The sequence below is a fragment of the Cuculus canorus genome, chromosome 22 (genome assembly GCF_017976375.1).
Source record: "Cuculus canorus isolate bCucCan1 chromosome 22, bCucCan1.pri, whole genome shotgun sequence".
NCBI classification, from domain to species: domain Eukaryota; kingdom Metazoa; phylum Chordata; class Aves; order Cuculiformes; family Cuculidae; genus Cuculus; species Cuculus canorus.
This window is the reverse complement of record NC_071422.1, coordinates 7720258-7741349: the sequence shown is the minus strand read 5'-3', so window position 1 is coordinate 7741349 and position 21092 is coordinate 7720258. Positions and strand designations below refer to the sequence as shown.

At 45.7% G+C, this 21092-nt stretch overlaps 1 protein-coding gene across 3 annotated transcripts in view; it reads right to left on the bottom strand.

The window, feature by feature from the left end:
- The window catches only part of CSMD2 (CUB and Sushi multiple domains 2), a 295469-nt gene that overhangs the window by 211229 nt on the left and 63148 nt on the right, over positions 1–21092 (bottom strand). For all 3 annotated transcript variants that reach the window (XM_054086316.1, XM_054086315.1, XM_054086317.1), the window contains 2 exons: positions 7494–7688; positions 3381–3588 (listed from right to left, as the gene is read on the bottom strand). In XM_054086316.1, coding sequence (XP_053942291.1) covers positions 3381–3588; positions 7494–7688 — 403 coding nt within the window. The remainder of the gene's footprint in view (positions 1–3380; positions 3589–7493; positions 7689–21092) is intronic.

Below are 21092 nucleotides of genomic sequence, written 5' to 3'. Positions count from 1 at the left end.
GCTCCACCACCACCTGGGGAAGAACATTTTCCTAAGGTCCAACCTAGCCCTCCCCTGGCATCTCCCCACCACTCCCTCAGGTCCTATCATTGGTCGCCAGAGATAGTCCTGGGATGTGTTATATGCTTAGCTTCAATCGATTTGTTTCTTTTTGGTGTAGCCGAGCACCCACAGGGATGCTCACCGCTGAAGAAAACTTGAAACCAGGTCCCAGAGAACAGTCCCACTCAGCAGAGTGCCCAGGAGTGTGGAGTAGAATATTATATTAGAATATTATTAGATATTATTCCACATCTATCAAGAAAATCTAGACCCAAAGCCCCATGACAGAAACCGTGACAGCAGTTAGAGCTGTAAATGTGTTATTTTATTAATATGTCTCAAAGAGCTGCCCAACCTCGATTGCTCTGCTTGACATGTGGGTGCTTAGACCTGCAATACCCCTTCCCTTCCATGACCCACTGTCCGATTCGCATCCAACAGGTCGGGGATCAAATGAAACCCATCACGGGTTCGCCAGGGAGCAGCTGCACGTGCCGAGATCAGAACCGAGCCCATAAAATAACAGAGCAGCGGCTATTTTTGAAGAGGCGTGAGTCAACGACAAGGCAGGAGACTTCTAGCAAGTGCAGGCCAATTCAAGAGTTGGTGCTCTTGGAAACACTGCCATTACAGAACATTCCATAGCTTGAAAATACATTAATTATGCACCAGACGAAATTCAGTTTTGTTTACTTGTGTACATCTCCGGACCAGATTAAAACTATTTCTAATGCTTCGGAAATGAAATATTTAGCTGCAAGATACTTCAATAGAACGGTTTATTTGGCCTCAAGTCTATCTGCCACATTACCAATAATTAAAACTAGGTTTTCATAGACAGAGAAGGGGAAAAAAGCATTTTAGGTCTATTTTCAAGCTGAATCATATCAACATGTTTAAAGAGGAGATATGAGCTCCAGTTTTTTTTCCCCCTATGGGTAAAAATTATTAAAAAATGGGAAAAATGAGTCATCTGAATTTAATTATCAGGCTCCGAGTTGCGAAGGCCAGCTTTGAAAAATGAAATCCAAAATAAGGCTCTTTGTAATTCTGCTTATGGGACTCACGAGTTTCCTTCTCAAGAATACCAAATGAGGTCCCTTTGAATTGACTGGTGTGTTTATCTTGTCCGCGTGTATTTCACAGAGCTACAGAAACACAGGATGAAGCTTGAAAAGCAAGAACAGCTTCTTCTGAGCCCTGGGTGAAATTCCTGTCCGTGGCCCGCGACTCATTAACACCGCGCATCCCACCCAGCGGATTCAAACCAGAGTCTGCTGCTGTGACAGTTCATCCACCTCCCAGGGAAAATCAGAGTCCTCGTTCCTGGAGGTTTAAAAGACAAGTAGATGTCATACTTGTGGACATGGTCAAGCGGCAGCCTTAGCAGGGCTGGATTGACATTAGGACTCGATCTTAAGGGTCTTTGCCAACCAAAACCACTCTATAAAATCCATTTGGAGGAAAGGAATCACGAAAGATGCAGCACAGGGGCATTGGGGGGGGGCAAAGGAGAAAAAGAAAAGCAAATATATCATTATTCCCTCCGACAAGGCCCCAAACTCATGTCTGTGAAACACGCCACCTTTCTAAGAGCAACTAAATCTCCTTTTTAAGTGTGTGCGCAGATACGTGCACTAGTGAAAGTCAAAGGGTTTAATTTTCTCATTTGCCATTTTTAAAGCTCCACCACGCTTTATTTCCAAGTAGTTTACTAATTTTTTTTTTCCAGCAGGTTCCCTCTGACAGGCATTGTTTTATTTTTGATATGACAAGACACAGCGCTGCACTGGCAACACCTCCAGGCTGAATAATGTTTCTTAACTAGCGACATTCATCTTCCCCGCGCACCGCAGCCGGCTGATCCTCGCTGCAGCACACAACGGCGAAAAACTAACAGTGCCCTAAAATATTAATGCATGCTAATAAACCCAGGGTGTTTCTTTCATGAAAGAGCAACATCTAATTTTCAAAGAGGTCCTGGAAACAGTAAACAATCAATACATGGTAAATGACGAGTTCTTTCACATCGATACATCCTAAACAGTCAAATCCGATTCCCTCATAATTGCCAGACAAGTATAAATTACTTAAGTGAATGTTATTTGTGGCCGCGACAGAATCCTCATAAATAAACGTAATTTAACTTCCTGCTGATAATCCCAGGCAACACCTAATTATTTCAAATGCTTAATTCGTCCCTTCCAGAGGGATGTCAAGTTTAAAACCACTCCCGTCTATACGTGGCTAGTTAGGACTTCTAACTGCACGTTGAGCACAATCACAGTGATGAAGATGATGGCATCAACACTAACCAGAGGCAGAGCTGCCCTCTGCTATAAGCAAGACAAACTCCTTCTCCAAGTCCCAACTTCATAATATAAAATCGAATCATTAAGATTGGAAAAGACCTGTAAGATCTTCCAGTCCAACCATCAACAAAATACCAACATGCCAACTAAATCATGCCAACAAGTGCCACACATAGGCAACTCTGGACACCTTGCAGGGATGGAGACTCCACCACTGCCCTGGGCAGCCTCTTCAGTGCTTTATCAGTCTTTCAGTAAAGAAATTGTTTCCAATATCCAACCTAAACCTCTGCTGGCACAACTTGAGGCCATTTCCTCTCATCCTATCCCTTGTTACGTGGGAGAAGAGCCCAGCACCCACCTAGCTACAACCTCCTCTCAGGAGCTGCAGAGAGCGAGGAGGTCTCCCCTCAGCCTCCTCTTCTCCAGACTGAACAGCCCCAGGTCCCTCAGCTACTCCTCATAAACACTGATTATTTGGGCACCTCTTGATCGTCAGAAAAAAGCAGCATGGCTTTTATCACACATAAAAGCAGCATTTCTGAAAGCAGCTCTGAAGCAAACAACAGCATGAGGGGTATTGCCATTCCACGCACATTCCTTCTGCTGAAAGGACAAATAGATCACTAGAAACGTTTCCCAAAAGTTCATTAACAGTAAAAGTCAACTTGTCAGCAATAATCAGAAAACAATTTGGTCAAACCACTGTTTGAGCGTGACAGCGTTTGGGCAGGGTTTCTGGGTTTGAAGTGTTGAGGTCTTTCTTTTAATTCTTTATTCCTTCTAACCATCTTCCTTCTAAATCTTGTTGCAGAGAATATGATTTAAAAAGACAATAATCACTGCAAGCAAATAAAAAGCATCCCGGGGTGTTTCATTAGAAGGCAGCAGCTGGGAATAACCAGAAAACACCATCATTCAGGCACAAACTCTACTCACTCTGAACATACTCTAAAGTTTGGATCCGGGCACACAAAACTACATGATCGTAAAGACTACAACGAGGTACGACCAGTAGTAACCTACCAGTGCGAAGATCCCTCTGTTCCAGCAACTTCTAAAACATCATATCCATCTTCCAGCTGAAAATCCATGAAAACCAGGGCAATAGTGTCTCCAGGCTCGGCAAGAATAGTCCACGTGCAGTCTGCGTTATTGCCGTACTCCAAAGGAAAATGAGGGCTTGAGATAATTCCGCTCTGTCCTCGCAGAGTCCCTCCGCAAGCATCATCAGCTGGAAACAGAAAGAAAACTATTAGGTTTTGCTGAATGCATGAAGCAGTGCATCAAAAAAGAATGAGCCCAAACTCAAAGCAAAGCTTTGAAAGCCCCACAGCTTTTGTTGGAGTGTGTTTTACTACTCACTGTTAAGCGACAAAGACGTTGAGGGATGCCAAACCCTATATGAGGTCAGCCGGTGTCGGCTGGTAAGCGCCAGCTTATTCCCCACTGCACACTTACGCAGGATTTGTTTAGTCTAATTTTAAACACCCCAAGCAATAAGAGCTTCCACCACATCCCCAGGGAGGAGATTCTCAGCGTAACACGTCTCACTGTCAGGACACCATTCCTCACATGTTGTTGCCCAAGTTTTCTTTTCCATCCCTTAATCCCTGATTAGCATCCTCTGAGGTGTTTTCTGCAACTTGCCTCCCACCCACACAGCCAGAAAAACAGGAGGAAAAACACAGGGACCTCAGGGAATGGGCACATTTCCACGTAGATCTCAGCACCTTCATCAGCAAGAGCAACACCCCAAGGGTTGGGACAACAGGACAGCTTACAAGTACTGTATTTAATAGAAATCGAAGAGATAAGGAGTGGAGTATCCTACACACCTGCCTTACACATCCTTGTTTGCTCCGATTTCTTAAGGATATGGATGTTGTTACCAAAATCATAGTGGTAAATACTTAACCTCTTGTTCAGAAACACAGCAGTGCCATTTCCTGGTTATAGATGGGATCTCCTGTTTGCTTCAGGTTCTTCCACAGAATCATGGAATGGTTTGGGTTGGAAAGGACCTCAAAGCCCATCCAGTTCCACCCCCTGCCATGGGCAGGGACACCTCCCACTGGATCAGGGGCTCCAAGCCCCACCCAACCTGGCCTGGAACCCCTTCAGAGATGGGGCATTTTCATTTTTACAACCTGAATTTTATCAGCAGGCGCTATCAAAGCAATTAAAGAAGGAGAAACTGAAAAAAAAAAAAACCAAACCCATAGGCAGAAAGATAAAGGAAATCAAGAATGAATCTACCCACCACCAGGGCAGCGCACTGCTCTCCTACACGTAGCATCAGCTCAACATTTATGTGGAACACCGCAAAGAAAAGCCTGTTAACTTTACAATGTGTATCACAGACCAGCGTTTCAGACGCTTTAGTCAAGGAGCTCGGGACTCTACATTATGAACACTTATTTTCATTACAAACTATTTCCAAAAGAGCCCTTCCAAACCTAAATTGAACACAGGTGAGAACATGTGTTGAGTGCAAAGGGTCATCGGCTCCTATGATGAGGGCAGGACAATCCCGCAGGGCTGCGTAGGAGATCCTTCAGCCTTCAGACCTTTTCAGGAATCAGCATCTCGTGCTGTCTGAAGGGCTGAAACTTCAGCCTCATCAAACTTGAAAGACACAGTAAGACAAACACACTTGCCAGGTTTCCTTCCTCGCGGCCATCTGCCGCCCCAGCCTCCGAACAAGCAGAAGGCACAGGCAGACGCAGCGGCTGATGGCGAGTGGCTGAGGTAAGAACACGCCAGGCTATAACCTACTGCTTGTATTGCGTTAACGTGCTGCGCAGGTGGCTCTGGCGCCCTGAAGCCTCAGTGGATATCGTGGCCCTTTGCAACTGCTTCTGTGCTCAGGTGGGACATCACTGATGGTGCAGAGCCTGCAGCACGCAGGAAAGGCAGGAAAAATGACAAACCCGGACATGCCGCTGCTTCTGCACCTCTCCAGCAGCCAAAAGCTGTGGGGAGGAGGGCTCTTTGTCAGGGAGTGCAGGGAAAGGACATGGGGGAATGGTTTTAGGCTGAAAGAGCTTTTTTGTTTATTACTAAAAGGAGAGCTTTAATTTAAATTCCTTCAATTTTTTTTCATTGCAAAAATATATTTAATGGAAAACGCATTCCCTTTCTACCTCCCTCTAAGCACACATGGCCTAAAGTTTGTACAGGTTGTTACTCCTAAAACGTATTCCATGATCTAAAATCTTCTTGAACAGCCCTTTGATGATTTTGGGCACAGCACAGTCTAAGCAGCTGTTTGAGTTAGAGTAAAACAGACCACTTTTAATGAGATTCTGCATATTTGATATGCTTAAAATGTAGCTGCGCAATTGTTCTCAACTTTTCCGCTGGCTTACTGAATTTTTACTTAAGCGCCTACCAGAGCCATAAACCTATCAGTTCTACTTAAATTCAGCAAACAATCTGGGCAAGATTTCTTTCTGTGTGCATGGAAGTGCTTTACAAAACAGATTCCGATGTTTCTGAGTCTTCTTTGGGTGCTTCAGATACTTCAACTCTGCTTTAGTGATTTATCCCTTCCTCCAGGTACCCAAAGGCACATTGTACACAAATGCACCTGAACAAGCGCATCTACTGCCACCAGAGCAACTCACACTGCATCAATGCAAGCACAAAGAATGTAACATTCCTCCACTGTGAAGCCCATCAGATGCCATCATCATTGCTGGAATTGAGACTGAAATGGTGGTGTTAAATTTAAAAGCAGTTCAAGACAAAAATGTGGTTTTTTTCCTCCATCTGCAGCAGAGATCACAAAAAATTACGATGCCAATCCTCTTGTTTCAACACCTGTTTGGGTCAGAAGTCAATCCCTCCCTCCTGGAGGGCTACAAAAATGTCCGAGGGACAGCATGGACGGGGAAGACCCTGCCTCCATCCACAGAAATGCTGTCAGGCTGGAGGAAACACCAGTCCACTGACGCAGATCATCTCCTTCTCTTCTAACAGGCGATTTTTCTGCATACTTAAGGTTGGATTTCTGTGGATGTTTTCCCTGCCCACACTTCCAGTGAAATTAAAACCTTGTATTTTTTTTCCCCCCCAAAAAAAAGATTACAGTGAGAGCCCTAATTCAAAGGAAAAGGAAAGAATCAGAACTGATGAAACTGAAACAGCAATGATAGCTGACCTTCTCCAGTGCCCATCTGGCTGTAGGAGCTGCTCCAGCAGTGGTGCAACGCTCCAAAACAGGAGGCGAGTGTGTCCGAAACACGCCGAGCAGCACACCTGACTGCCGTCTAACTCATTCAAGCAAGAAACACACCCGGCAAATGATATTTGCTCACTTGAAATTCAAGATTTATGCTACAGCTTAGATCCACTGATTGATTACACAAGCAGAGTCAATAAAAAGAATCAATAGAAGATGCTCTGGTGAAGTACACAAGGAATTGAGGGGGAAAGACTTCAAAGCAGCAGCAGCAACTGTTTTGGTATAACAACACAGACACTTGTATATTTACAGACTCTCTAGTCCCTCGTGGCCCCAGAGAATTAGCATGAAGCTCTCTATAGTGACGAAGAAACCTGACTCTCCCTCTCCTGAGAGGGCTCGAAGGAAAGCTGGCCCTTTCCAAACAAAAGTCAGGCTTTCCTGCCCACGGAGCATCCCCTCCAAGGCTGCCAGCCCCACAGCCAGAGACCCACAGCGCAAAGGCCCCCTGCACACTCACGTTACAGCCAAAGCACCAGGACCACTGTGAGACGTGCCACAAGGGCAGCCAGCCTGACGGGGCAGAAAATCCAGTCCCATTTTCTAGCATTCGATCCAAAAAACCTGCCCTTCCTTGCATAGGTGCCTTACCTTACGGATAATACTCCTCCTTACACACAGACACGCTTACTTTAGACAAAGAAATTGAAGTTAAAGTAGCTGAGCAGCGTTTTGAATACTTTGAGCACTTCATAACCTTCCTATTATTCACTCAAACCCTGGCAGCTTTAAGAAATCCAATAAAAAGAACCTCAATATTAACTACATCATGTTTAGTTTTCAAATCGTTTAAATCAAGCTTACAGTCCATTAAGTTTTTCCCAACCCCAAATAGCTCATTAAATCCCGTTTCATTGTGGCTTGTTCTGGATGGAGACAGAGTACTTTACCTCTGCAGAAGGGGAGGGGAAAATCCCAGGAGGCACCGTTTTCCGAATTGGCGTGGCACGTGAGCAACGCGTGTCCTTCCAAGAAGAAGCCTGGATTGCAGCTGTATCTCACTTTGTCCCCGATGCTGAAAGTTGTCCCTTGCTGAATCCCGTTCTGCAGCCTCCCTGGATTTCCGCACGTATGACTTGGTAGAACTGCCAAAGAAAGTTGCTTCTGGTTAGGGACAGCGCGGTGTAACGGAGCTGCTGGTGAGGAACCCAGCGAGAAGGCTGGTTGCAAAGTCAAGGCACCACACTTGAGGTGTAAACAGCAAATAACCACACAACTTACCCCACTGGATTGCACCAGAATTCATTACGCCTGTTATGATTAATGTTTAAGTACTGTTTCCACCAATACATATAAAGACACAGAGAAAAACCATAAGGAAGCAGAATCATTCCCCAAAACACTGAGTCAGAAACAGGATCCACTCTTTCTTGACCCATTTTACCAGTTTCTAAACAAAGTATTCCTCTTTATCCGTGCAGCTCTAGCCATGCAACACAATCAAAATGGCTTAGAACATTTAAAATTGATTAGGAACCTTCGAGCAGCTTCCAGGGGCTCCAGGAAAGCTGAGGAGGGGCTCTTGATCAGGGATAGAATGAGGGGAGACTGTTTGACTGTTTTGAGCTGAAAGAAGGGAGACCGAGATGAGATCTTAGGAAGAAATGTTTTCCCAGGTTGCCCAGAGCAGTGGTGGCTGCCCCATCCCAGATTCTGAACAAAGCAGTTGGATCCAGCTCCAACCGAAGGCAAAATAAAGTCAGCAGAAGTTTGCATCGGGAAGAATATGGGATAATTTAATACAAGGCGGAAATTTGCAGCTGGAGCGCCGGTAAATCCTTAACCAATGCTTCTGTACAGCAGCCGCAGAGAATTAACTGAAGCTCTGCAGGCTCCCATACGCCACTTCACAAAGACCCTCTCAAATCATGGGTTTAGAGCCCAATATAAAACCCAATGAAGACAACCAAGACTACGAACGACTTAATCAAATTTGAATCAGGCCCTTGTGCAGCATCTTGTATTATGGTTCTTTTTCATTAAGGCTGAAACATCAGAGGAAGGAAAACATGGTCATTCAGAGCTGAGTGATGGTTTATCATTGGAAACAATTTTGTCAGGAGCACGAACAAACCCAGATTAATTTCTACGAGCGCAGGGAGGTTTAGCCTGCAGCTCTGCCAAGGAAAAGGGGAAGATTAAAAGGAAAATGATATGCTAGCATACGAGGCATGCAGCAAAACCACAACCAAGACTGTGTGCAAGCCTGTGAACTGAAACAAAAACCCTAACACTGACACAGAGACACTCTGCTTTATCTCCTGCCATGGGACAGGGCTTTAGGATTGGGATCGAATCCTCCCCTGCTCTGGCTCTGGTGTGTGTTCCCCCCAGCTGCCTCCTCGGAGCAGGTTCAGATGCCCCAAGACGCCCTTCTCCAGCGGACACACCAACGGCTTTTGTCTTAGTGAGAGTAGACAGCCCAGGCGGCCAACCATATCTTGGGCTGCACCCAGGGCAGTGTGGCCAGGAGGACGAGGGAGGGGATTCTGCCATTCTGCTCCTCTCTTGGGAGACCTCATCTGGAATACCGTGTCCCGTTCTGGAATCTTCAATAGAAGAAGGACGTGGAACTGTTGGAACGGGTCCAGAAGTGGCTACAGAGAAGACAGAGGGCTGGAGTGCCTTCCATAGGAGGACAGGCTGAGAGAGTTGGGGTTGTTCAGCCTGGAGAAGGCTCTGAGGAGACCTTAGAGCGACCTTCCAGTACCTGAAGGGGCTGCAAGAAAGCTGGAGAGGGGCTGTTCACAAAGGATTGTGGGGATGGGATGAGGGGCAATGGGGATAAACTGGAGAGGGGCAGATTGAGACTGGACATAAGGAGGAATTTCTTCACCATGAGAGTGATGAGACACCAGCCCAGGTTGCCCCGGGAGGTTGTGGCTGCCCCATCCCTGGACGGGTTCCAGGCCAGTTTGGATGGGTCTTGGGCTCCTGATCCAGTGGGAGGTGTCCCTGCCCATGGCAGGGAGTGGAACTGGATGATCTTTAAGGTCCCTCCAACCCAAACCATTCTGTGATTAAGCTTTCTGCATCCAGACAGACCGCCTTGTTTTCCACTTAACCCAGATTAAACACAACTTTACCACCTTAAACCTTATTACTTTTAATAGCACTCACACCTCTATTCCTGCCCTGCTCTGGTTTCCTGGGAAGTTTTCCTGCTGTCACTGCAAGCTCCTGCCACACATCTCAGTGCGGAGGACCAGCCTTTCCTCAAATCCTGGGAAATCACAGCCAGCACCCGGGGGAGGCAGCCCTGGGCTCCCGTCTGCCCACATCACCTCTCACTGTGCAGCAACAGGGCCAGGGACGAGCTCTGACAGACGAGATCGCTTCCCTCTCCTCCCTTTCCCAGAACACCCCTTGCACCCCTCCACAACGCTCCTGGAACCGAGACGTTCAGAGGCACTTTCACACCAATATTAATGACTGTGCAGGTTCTGTAAGCAGGAGGATGCTATCAGATATGTCAGATGGGTTGAAAAACAGCACAGAACTAATGTCTCATTTTGGGTAATGATACTCAAACCCCCAATTTAATTTATTTTTTTTTTTTTAAAAAAAAAGAGAACCCAATCCTGCTTTTACATTTCCTCCCTTGAAAATTAATGAATAGAAATTTGCAATAAATAAAAATCTATCGTTTTTAAAAGTCAATCTCCACCACGAGCTGCTCTCTACTTAATGAACTGTGAAGAATCAGACAGCCCTGACCTGCATCATAGCTTAAAATCATACTTGAAAAACAGAATCTCATTTAAAAACTCTGCTTCGTTTGGCTGCATTAACTAATATCTTGTTACAGGAGAGCAAACGCACACGTGCGTTTTGGGGGAGGCAACGTTAACTCTTTGACTGCTTGGGATCCAGCGGGGATGCTGCAGGAACCAGCGCACGTCTGCAGAAGACAAACCCTTTGAATTGCTGCCTCATGGACTGCAAGAGCTGCTTCCAAAGGGCCGGAGCTGCGTCCAGAGCCCAGCGTGGCAGAAGTGATGCCCTTGAGGCACTCACGCAGGAGATGGACTGGGTGGGTGCCGAACACCAGCTCACAAATACACCTTCCCCCAGAGAGTGAGGGGGACACACAGGACAACATCCCAGCTTCCTGAGGAAGCACAGCTTCTGAATCCCCTACAGAAGAGGGAAGGTGGGAGTGCAAAGCCCTTGCAAACCCCCAGACCGGGTCACTTGGCACGAGAAGTCCACACCATTGTTGTCTGCGGAGTCCCACTCCCCAGGCTGGGGCAGCAACCGCTTCCTGAACGAGGGATTTGTGATTCTACTCCAACATTCCTTAGAAGAGATAATATTGCTCATACTTGGCTGCCTCGAACAGCCAGACTCTCTGATTGCTTGAGAGATTAATAGAACTGTATTATTTACATCAGATGTCGCACAGAATAATATTATTAAAGCTTTGTCTTACCCATTTACTAATTCCACTGTAGATTAGTAGCACGGATTTTTTTTCCTCCTCATAAAAGCTTTGTTCCCAGCAATCAACATAATATTTTCCAGTGATTGTATGGAAATGAACGCAGCCACGGACTGGATTTGTGCAGATGAATACAAGGACCTGTTAGTCATTTTGTAGCTAAGTCTGTTTCTTTCCATGATGAATTTAGAACAGTTTATTTTATTTGTCTTGATTTGAACAGCTGCCAAACCTTTATCTTATTTTATGACAGAGGAAAGGAAATAGGATTATTCTATTGCAGTTGCACCTGGAGAGCTCCTCATCATACTTCAAACATCACTGTCCCACGCAACTACTCAGATATACAGCCCTGGAGACCTGAACCTACAAGACAACACAGTGGAGGAACCACAACCACAATCACAGCGTGGATTGCCAGCACAGACACAAATAGAACCAGACCAGAACCTCTGGAGAGGAGATTAGTTGAGAATTACAATGATCTTGCAAGGAACATGAGATAGGACGGTTGGACAGCAAAGCAGAAATGGCATCTTGCCACCAAGAAGCTATGAAGTGTCAGGACATGGAGAACATTAATCAGGAATAAACGTCAAAACTCATCTCCGTGGCCTCCTCTGGAGACGCTCTAACAGACTCATCTTTACTCCCATTTCTTTCTGCCCTTTTCCACAGGCTCATCAGGCTGTTCCCAACTTCTCTTATCCTCTTGCCCACAATCCTTACACTAAGAGTTTTCAAAATCAGCAGCTTTCAAAACCGAGTACTTGTCAAGCCACGTCTCCTTGTTCCAGTTCATTCGAAATTAATTAGTAGTTTTTAAGTCATTAGATGTGACTCAACACATCCTTGGACAGTATCCCACCATCAAAACGCATTCAGCCTAATTAGATCAGCCTTCCCCAAAACCCCACGGCTCTTTGTCAGGAGGAAAAAAAGGAAGAAAAGAAAACTGCAGAGATGTTTCTCCTCTTGCTCCTCACGCTGATCAGTTTGAGCTACCTTCCCAGCTCAGGTAGCTTCAAACACCACCAACTCCAATCCATCCCTAAGCTCGCTCACCATTCCAAAGAGAAATCTTCCCTGTTTCCTATTCAAATGAGTCTTCAGCTCCATCTTCTCTGTTTATATTGTTTGAATACAAAATAACCCCAACATTTAATACACCCAGACCCTGCATTCCACTCTATTACCCTATTTACATTGCTAAAAGAAGCATTTTTACTGCTTGAATTATCTGTGGTGGTTTACGACAGATATTTCAGTGCTATCATTGTTCTAACCTTGAAATCTTATCAAGGAGTACAACTTTTATGATATGAGGCCATCCATTATCTCCTCATTCCCAACTAATTTTCATTCCTAATAAAAAGGCAAAGCAAAGCAAGCAAGCCACGCCAGAGTAGGCACTTACAGCTCCTGAATACAGTTATTACGGCAGGAATAATTTATAAATCCCAATGAAAGGATGCTACATAGACCAAGCAAAATAACAAAACCACTGACCTAAACTACTTGGCTCAGCCATCACTGCACACTCAGACCCATATTTATCTCCAAAGTGCTTTTCTAACCCTCCTTTCCATTCTCCTGCACTCCCTCAGTCCAGCAGGGGTTGAAGGCAAGACATTCCAGCAAATCAAAGGAAAGGTCTCTTCTCCTAGAGATCCAGGCTGGGCTGGGCAGAGCAATGTTTCGCTCACAGAACAACTTGCACTACATTTATTAGATATTAGGAGGAATTTCTTTACCGAAAGGGTTGTCGAGCATTGGATTAGACTTGAATCTCCCTGGAACAGAACCAGGAGACTGTAGAGTTCCCATCCCCAGAGGCGTTTAAAGGACAAGTAGATATCATGCTTGGGGACAGATTCTTTATGGAGAATATCTCAAAGATTTCTATTACAGCTTAAAAAATTAACTGGAAGACCCATACACCGCATGGACAGTGAACCTCTGAGCACAAGCACAAACTCCACTGGGAGGGGGAGATCTACATGGATCAGTTTCCTCTCCCTCTTAGTCTGTAATTTTTGGGCCAGGTTCCACAGGGATGGCTCCATGCCTTTCCAGTATCTTTCACCAGGGTTTCAGTGCAATCTGTTTTAGTTCAGAGGAGTTTTAACCTTCAGAATAAGTGTCCAGTGTGTGCTACAGAAAAAAGAAATATATGGTATCTTTTTCATTTCATTTCATCCTTTTTTATGTCATGATACATTTCCAGCACAGCCAACAGAGATAAAGCTAAATGGAAACTATTTTTTCCCTCTAATATTTCTTTGTTCACTAAAAAACAGCCAGACAGTTACTTCTGGATAATAACGGACCAGAATGGTTCATCATCCATCTTCTTTGTGGTAGTAGTTCTAGGGCTTCTTTGGAAATTCATTTCGGTTTTCAATTTACCTTCCCGCAATGTGCTAGAGTAACTTCCCTGCAACTTCCAAGAGCACCAGAGAAGCTGAGAGAGCAGCTCTTTGGGCTTGATTTAGTCACCCCACCGCAGAAACAGCAAGAGATTCAGAACACGAAAGCAGTAAGAATATAGAATAGTTTGGGTTGGAAGGGACCTTAAAGATGGTCCAGTTCCATCCCCCGCCATGGGCAGGGACACCTCCCACTGGCTCAGGGGCTCCAAGGCCCATCCAACCTGGCCTGGAACCCCTCCAGGGATGGGGCAGCCACAACTTCCCTGGGCAAACTGTTCCAGGGCCTCACCACTCTCACAGTGAAGATATTCTTCCTCATGTGTTAGGAGTTAAGGCAACAAACAGTCCTGTGTGTCTTTAGAGATGCAGTGATGCAACATTCAGGACTTTCTGCCACTCATACTTTCCAACCAACATCCTGAGCTGCTGAGCTCAGCAGAGGAAGCCTGGCCAGAACAATGATACAGACACCGAAGCCCGGCGACAGAGACCTTTCGCTAAGCCCTGAAGAACAACGTCGTGTTGGGAGATGCCAAGGCATGAGCAGGTGCTCAGTTTCACCCCAACCTGGGATGCTCTCCTGCATCAGCAGCCCAATCAGCCCGGCACTTGAACGTGCTTATCTTTGGCAACATGCTCTAGTCCTGCCGCTTTCCACTGTGACGACACTTGAACGCAAGCTTAATTTGAAGCGTGTGTTTAAGTGTTTTGCTTAGCAGGAATGGATTTAAGTGTATGTTTAAAGGCTTCGTTGAACTGGTATTTAGCTGCAGAGTAACCTGAAAAAAACCTTCCCTAGGGAGAAGGGTGGTTTTACATTTGTTCCCTCTCTTCCCCCCTGAACTAAGGTTAACCATTCCCAGGGTAACAAAGACCTGAATCTTTTTGTAACACGAAAGACAAGCCAAGAAAAGCAATGCCGCAGTGGTTCTCGGCACCAGAAGAGACTGCGGGAACCAGACGAAAGCAGCGTTAGAACTGCAGCCCCAGAGAGCCGGGCTGCCGTATCGGATTAAGCACCGCACTGCGCTGCGCACATCAAGGCTGAAAGGCAAGGCGTCAGCACGAAAACAGGGTGTCAGATTTGGAAACCCAGATTTGAACTGATTCTATCTAGACACTGGGTGCCAGTGTTGATCCGCTCTGCATTTTGTTGGAGAATGTCCCTGGACAGGGAACGCTCTTTGTTCTGTTCAAAAAAGCCACTTCCAACTTTAGAGACTCCATTGTTTGTCTGCTTATTGATCTTCCCTGGCTACTGGCCGATTACCCAGAAACAGAAATTGCAGCCAACGACATCTGTTTTAATAAATATTTCAGAGCAGAGGAAGGACATTCACCACAACACAGCATCCTGAGATTTTTCAGCCCCTTCTCTGGCAGCAGCAGGTATCAAAGCCCAGGGCAGGGGCAGCCCAGCGGCGTTGGGGCTCCTCAGCTCTCCACAGTGCTGCGCGATCCCTGTGCCCAAACACTCAGATCTGCTGAGCCTTCGCACCAGCAACAATCGTCCTTCAACTGGTCGAGTTCACACATCTCCCCTACCTTCAACTCCTGGCTTTTGGAGGGGCAGTTGGGATCACAGACCACACTCCTGCTCCAAGCAGCAGCCCACCCAACTCCCCAAGTAAGACAGACCAAGTTAGATCACATCTACACTAAGGTTAAACCACGAAAAACTCATTTCCTCAGAAGTGGAGCCAGAAACTCCTCTAATTCACAGCTTCCAGTTGCTTCAGCTTCCACTCAAACTACATAAGATCTGACTCATCCCCACAAAAAAAGGATGAAGAAAGTAGTTTGATTTCATTTTTCAGCTGCCTTCATGATTTATTCCTTCTATTTTATTCCTTCTAAGAGTAACTTTTCCATCCTTCTTTGGGAGGCTTGGCTACTCCATACCACAAATGGCCAATAACATAGGAATGACTCACTGGGACATCAACCTTACAGAGCAATACATTAGTTAATTAGTCAGTGAAATAACATAACTGGTGGGAAAACTCCTTTAAGAACAGGAAAGGGAAAACATTAAACTGTTGAGATGGGCGGTCAATAGTAAAAACGACTGAGAACAAAAAGCTTACAGTACAGACACCTCCTATCAATAGCCTGAATGCAAATATGTTTATGGGATGGTGCCATCTAAGAGTCCCCCTGAGCTGCCGCAGTAATTAGGAGGTCCTCTGCTTCCAGCACTGGAGATTAATTATTAATTTGCGGTCATAACTGATCAAAAAAAAAATCTAGAAGGTAATTTAATCCTCTTCACTGAAAACAAAGCTAAAGTGATCTAATTATGTCATAAAAACACGCCTAGGGCTCAGTCCTGTTTCCTAAATTCACAGGTGCCTATCTTGCAGAATTCGCCACAAGCATAATTTTGCAAGCTATGCAATAACACGCGTTTATCTCAGAGAACAAGTTTTTAGCCCCACATGGGATCTCCACAATGCCTAAATATATTCAGAAGCAAGAGCTTATTATGGCTTCAAAGACCTTACTGTGATTTCAAACTTAAAGGCAGATAGGGATAGAATCAGAATTGTTAAGGTTGGAGAAGACCTCTAAGTTTCGCAAGTCCAGCCATCAACACAACACCGACACAAACACAGCCTGCTAAACCATGTCCTGAAACACCATATCTACATGTGTTTTGAAGCCCTCCAGGGACGGAGACCTCACCACTGCCCTCAGCCTCTGCCTGTGCTTCACCACTCCTTCAGTAGAGAATCTTTTCCTAACATCCCAACTGAACTCCCTTTGATGTGGCTTGAGGATCTGGGTGCTCAGACCCACCTTATCTTTTCTGTCATACATCTCAGCCTATTTACTGGCCATTAAAAGGACATCTATGCAAGCTAAGGTTAAGGCACGATGGGAAGGTGAAAGGGGAAAGGCTGAAGACTATAAAAACAAAAAGAAAAGCAACAACCAAACATCAGAGGTTGAGAGTTTAGAGTCAATGTTAAGAAACCATCCTTCAGTGGTAGAGAAGCAGAATCACTGTCCTTGGAGATTTTCAATAGCCAGCTAATAAAAGCCGAGATGACCTGATCCAGCGTTGGTCCACGCTGCACAGAGCCCTCCTGCTGTCCCTCTGTCACTACAAATGAGAAAGTATCTGCTGCTCCGAGTCTGCAGCACTGCAGAAACACCACCAGGCGCACGCAGAATCGAAGTGCATTCACAAATAACCGCGGTCGGCGTTCTTCCCCGAGGGAGTTTTCCTTTGATTGATATAAAGACTAGTCACTTGAAGTAAACATCTTGAATTTAAGTTGGAAGGTGACTCGCCTGTCACTTCTGAGCAAGTGGCTTGAAGGACGTGGGTATAATTTCATGCACTTTTGAGACAAGACATGGCTGAGTTGCACCATGCGCCTCACACGCTGCCAGACAGGACCTCCAGGGACACCCACCGCCTGCCTGCCACTTTGGATTACCAACGTTCACTTCTAAGACCTTTGCACTGACATACGTATGTGAGAGGGAGGGAAGAACGTCCAGCCACCCACTCAGCACTTCCACAGCCAGAGTGGCTGCCGAGCATCCTTCATAGACCTCAGAAGGGAGAAAATTCAGTAGTCATTAGAAGCTGGAGGGCTGGAGCACCTCCTGTACGAGGACAGGCTGAGAGAGTTGGGCTCCTCCAGCCTGGAGAAGAGAAGGCTCTGGGGAGACCTTAGAGCAGCTTCCAGTACCGCAAGGGGCTCCAGGGAAGCTGAGGAAGGGCTCTGGATCAGGGAGGGCAGAGAGAGGACAGGGAGTGGGGGGTGTTTTTCAGCTGAAAGAGGGGAGATTGAGATGAAATCTTAGGCAGAAATGTTTTGCTGTGAGGGTGGGGAGGCCCTGGCCCAGGTTGCCCAGAGCAGTGGTGGCTGCCCCATCCCTGGAGGGGTTCCAGGCCAGGTTGGATGGGGCTTGGAGCCCCTGATCCAGTGGGAGGTGTCCCTGCCCATGGCAGGGGGTGGAACCAGATGGGCTTTGAGGTCTCTTCCAACCCAAACCATTCTGTGAGAACACAGCTCCAGTTCTTCCAAACAAAACCCACCTTCTAGTTGATGACAACTAAATCGGGGACGTAGGGAAACGCGGAGTCATCATCTACCACACAATGAACGTTCCTGCCCTTCCATTTTACTCATCATCAAAACAGGAAATGTTTAATGCATTCCCTCTTCTCTCCCAGACAAGGTACTGTGAAGCTTTAGTCAAAGGTCAGGCTTGCATCTATCCAGAAATGCTCACTGAAGTCCTATCTGGAAGAGCATGACGCTCCAAATACTTCAAAGACACTTTAAGTTGAAACTGATGCAAAGAGATGTTACAAATAAAATATCTATACACACATGCTACAAGACAGACACCTATTGTACAAATATTGTCATGGAAACAGGATACCGATCTGCTTTAAAGGACACTCAGAGCCCATTAATGGAAAGAGAAAGGACTCAGACTGCATTGAGAAAGGAAGAACTGGTCTGAATCTTTTTCCACTACATGGGGCAAACCTACACGTTGCTTAATATTCATATCACTGATATTAAATGCAAATACTTTGGCTTTGATAGTGCAACTCTAGACTGAGAAAGATCGTATTGAAAGAGTTCAAACGTATCCAAAAATACCACCTTAGGTTCCCACACGCAAATAACAAGGAGGAAAAAATGCACACTTCAGTGAGCATTCAACATGAATCAGCTCAAGAACAATTGCTTCCACTTCCATTGTTCCCTGCGACTTTAATTATGCTGTTTATACGTGACCCAAGCCTGCGTTCTCTAAGGGCAAAGATACAAACCCTACTCAAACTTCAGGCGAGGAATGCGAGATGGAGACACTCATCCACCGCACCTTACGTCCTGCTCTGCAGGTGTGCTGCTGCTGAGGGGAAGGCAAAGAACAAAACCTGTTTATTATAGACAATTCCCTCAGCCTGTCGATCACAGAAGAGAATAACAACCCGCTCCTGGGACTGTCAGTTCACACCCTGAGTATCTCCTATTAATAAAACACTAAAGCACGAGGCAAAGCAGGGGAGTTCTGCCCCTGTAAATGTTCACGTTGGAAAGAAGAACTTAGACTGCATCTATCTGACATGCAATTCAACCCGGAAAAAAGGAAACCCTCTTCTTCCTGGAGCTACGGATCAGGCACTTGGAGGGGAAATGCTGGGAAGTCAAAGCAATGCTTAAGCAGAAAAAAACAGGGCTCATTGTAAAAGATGAACTAGAAATGCGACACATAAGCCTCACACTCAGCAACAGCTCGTTAGGGCTTTTAAGAGATGCAGGCAGTGGACTTTTCTGTGACTGCCACCAGCATCCTCACTACTCTAGCTGAGCCGAAACAGATATTTTTAGCCTAAAACCCTTCATGAGCTGTTCATCTCATTACTGCTTCATTCCATTCATTATATTTTTAATCATGTCCAAACAACCGAGCTATTAAATAAATTCCAAAGCAGCACAGCAGGCTGTGGCTTACGCAAGTTGAAGATGAGAGCAGTAGGAGAGAAAGGCTACCTCAGCTGCAGATTAAACCTTCCTGTTCTTACAAAGCACCTGCTGGACTCAACTGCCACACATTCAGGATTACGGCCACTTCTCAGTCCTGACTCCTGCTGACATCAAAAAGGACATTCAGAATATGATTTACTTTATAGAAGTTACACAAAGTAGGGAGAAAGTTATGTGAATATCCCTTCGGCGGCAACCTCCCAACTGCCAACGCTTTTGTTGGCCTCCACTGGAGCATCTTTTAAATGCAAAGTTATAGACTGCAAGGCCTGAAGCTTCCCAGACAGCTTCAGCATCTTGTAAACTGGCAATGAGTAACTCCACACCGCTGTGACCATGGGAGGGACGCCGCACCGCACACCTTCCATCGCTCACAGCAGAGGGAGTGGAAAACTTCTGGAATGTTTAAAGACATCCACCTACCCACTGCTGCAAATGCTGAAATTTACTGAAATCGGGGAGGCTGCTGAGCCACAAGACAGAAGGAAACCAACATCACACGTCAGAAGCCCAGAAACTGCAATTGCGCTCCAGAACGTTTCTTTCCAGCTTCATCAGCACGGTCCGTACCAACAACAGAGCCCAGCTGCTGAGATTACTACAGGAATTACGCTAGCGGCAACTCATCTTCCTCCCCTGTACCTTCCTGCAAGGCTGGGCTGATTTTATAGGATGAGAGGTTGTGTGGGAGGAAGAGGATAAAAGCAGGATCAATGATTGTAAGATATTTTAATTCGCATAAAGTTTCCTGTGTGTTGGTTTACAGAATCAAAAAAAAAAAAACCATAACAATGTCTGGAAGAAGAATTCCAGGAGAGTCCGAGACCTGGATCTCTGTCCAGGACACTGAAAAACGCACATACACCGATTTCTGTCACAGCACGGAGAACAAAGCGCTCTTTTTCAGGGACCAACAGGCTAATTCCAGCACGTCTTTATATCACTGCCATTAGAATTACGGAAACTCATGTTCTTCAAACACAGTCTGTTTGCTCAGCAGTGAGCGGAGCTTATGTAATTTTTAATGTAAAATAAGAACTCACTCGATGCCAAAGTACAGGATCTGCTCTATTAAAACACAGATCATTCCAAATACCCCATTTAAGACACCTCTGAGCTCCAGCCAAGAAGGATGGAGCACGAAAGGGATTAGTCTGCAGGTGACAACGCACGGAAAGGGCTGGAGAACAAGCCTTTGGAGAAGCAGCTGAGGGACCTGGGGTTGTTTAGCCGTGAGAAGAGGAGGCTGAGGGGAGACCTCCTCACTGCCTACACCTACCTGAAAGGAGGGTGTAGAGAGGCGGGTGTTGGTCTCTCCTCCCAGGTGACAGGTGATAGGACAAGGAGGAATGGCCTCAAGCTGTGCCAGGGGAGGGTCAGATTGGACATTAGGAAAATATTTTTCACCAAAAGGGTCAACAGTCCCTGGCAGAGGCTGCCCAGGGAAGTGGAGGAGTCACCATCCCCAGAGGCATTCAAAAGACAGGTAGACAAGATGTTTAAGGATATGGTTTAGTGGCAGATCGGTATGGTTGTACTCAATCTCAAACTTTTCCAACCTGGTGATTCTATGATTCTATGAATTTAATGACACAACACTAGAAGAAAAGCTCCAGCAGTGAGTGCTCTAGCTGAGTAAAAGAAGCCAGTGGTCTAAAAAGGATCAAGTGGTTGAAAGAAAAAAAGCTGAACCATGAGATGTTCCCACATTCGGAAGATAAATGGACAGATGTCTGCATCTGTGACTACAGATGGAACACGCAGTCATGTAAAAAATGATCACTTCAGCACAGAGTGGGGAACTGAGTACAAACGGAAAGAAAAGCAAGAGGAACAGAGATATTCCTGCAGAATTCCATATTCCATAAAACCAAAGAAAAGCAATCATGAAATTCATCTGTTCTTCATCAAAGAAGTAGGAGGTATCATCTCCACATACATATCTCAAACAGGGCATGGAGGAAAGTTATGAGTCCTACAAGGGGAGAAGTACACCAGCTCTATTCCAGACGTTATGTGGTACATAAATAAGCGTTGGAAAGACTAATCCGCTTCAAAACCATCAGACAGAAATAACAAGGGAAAAACACTCAG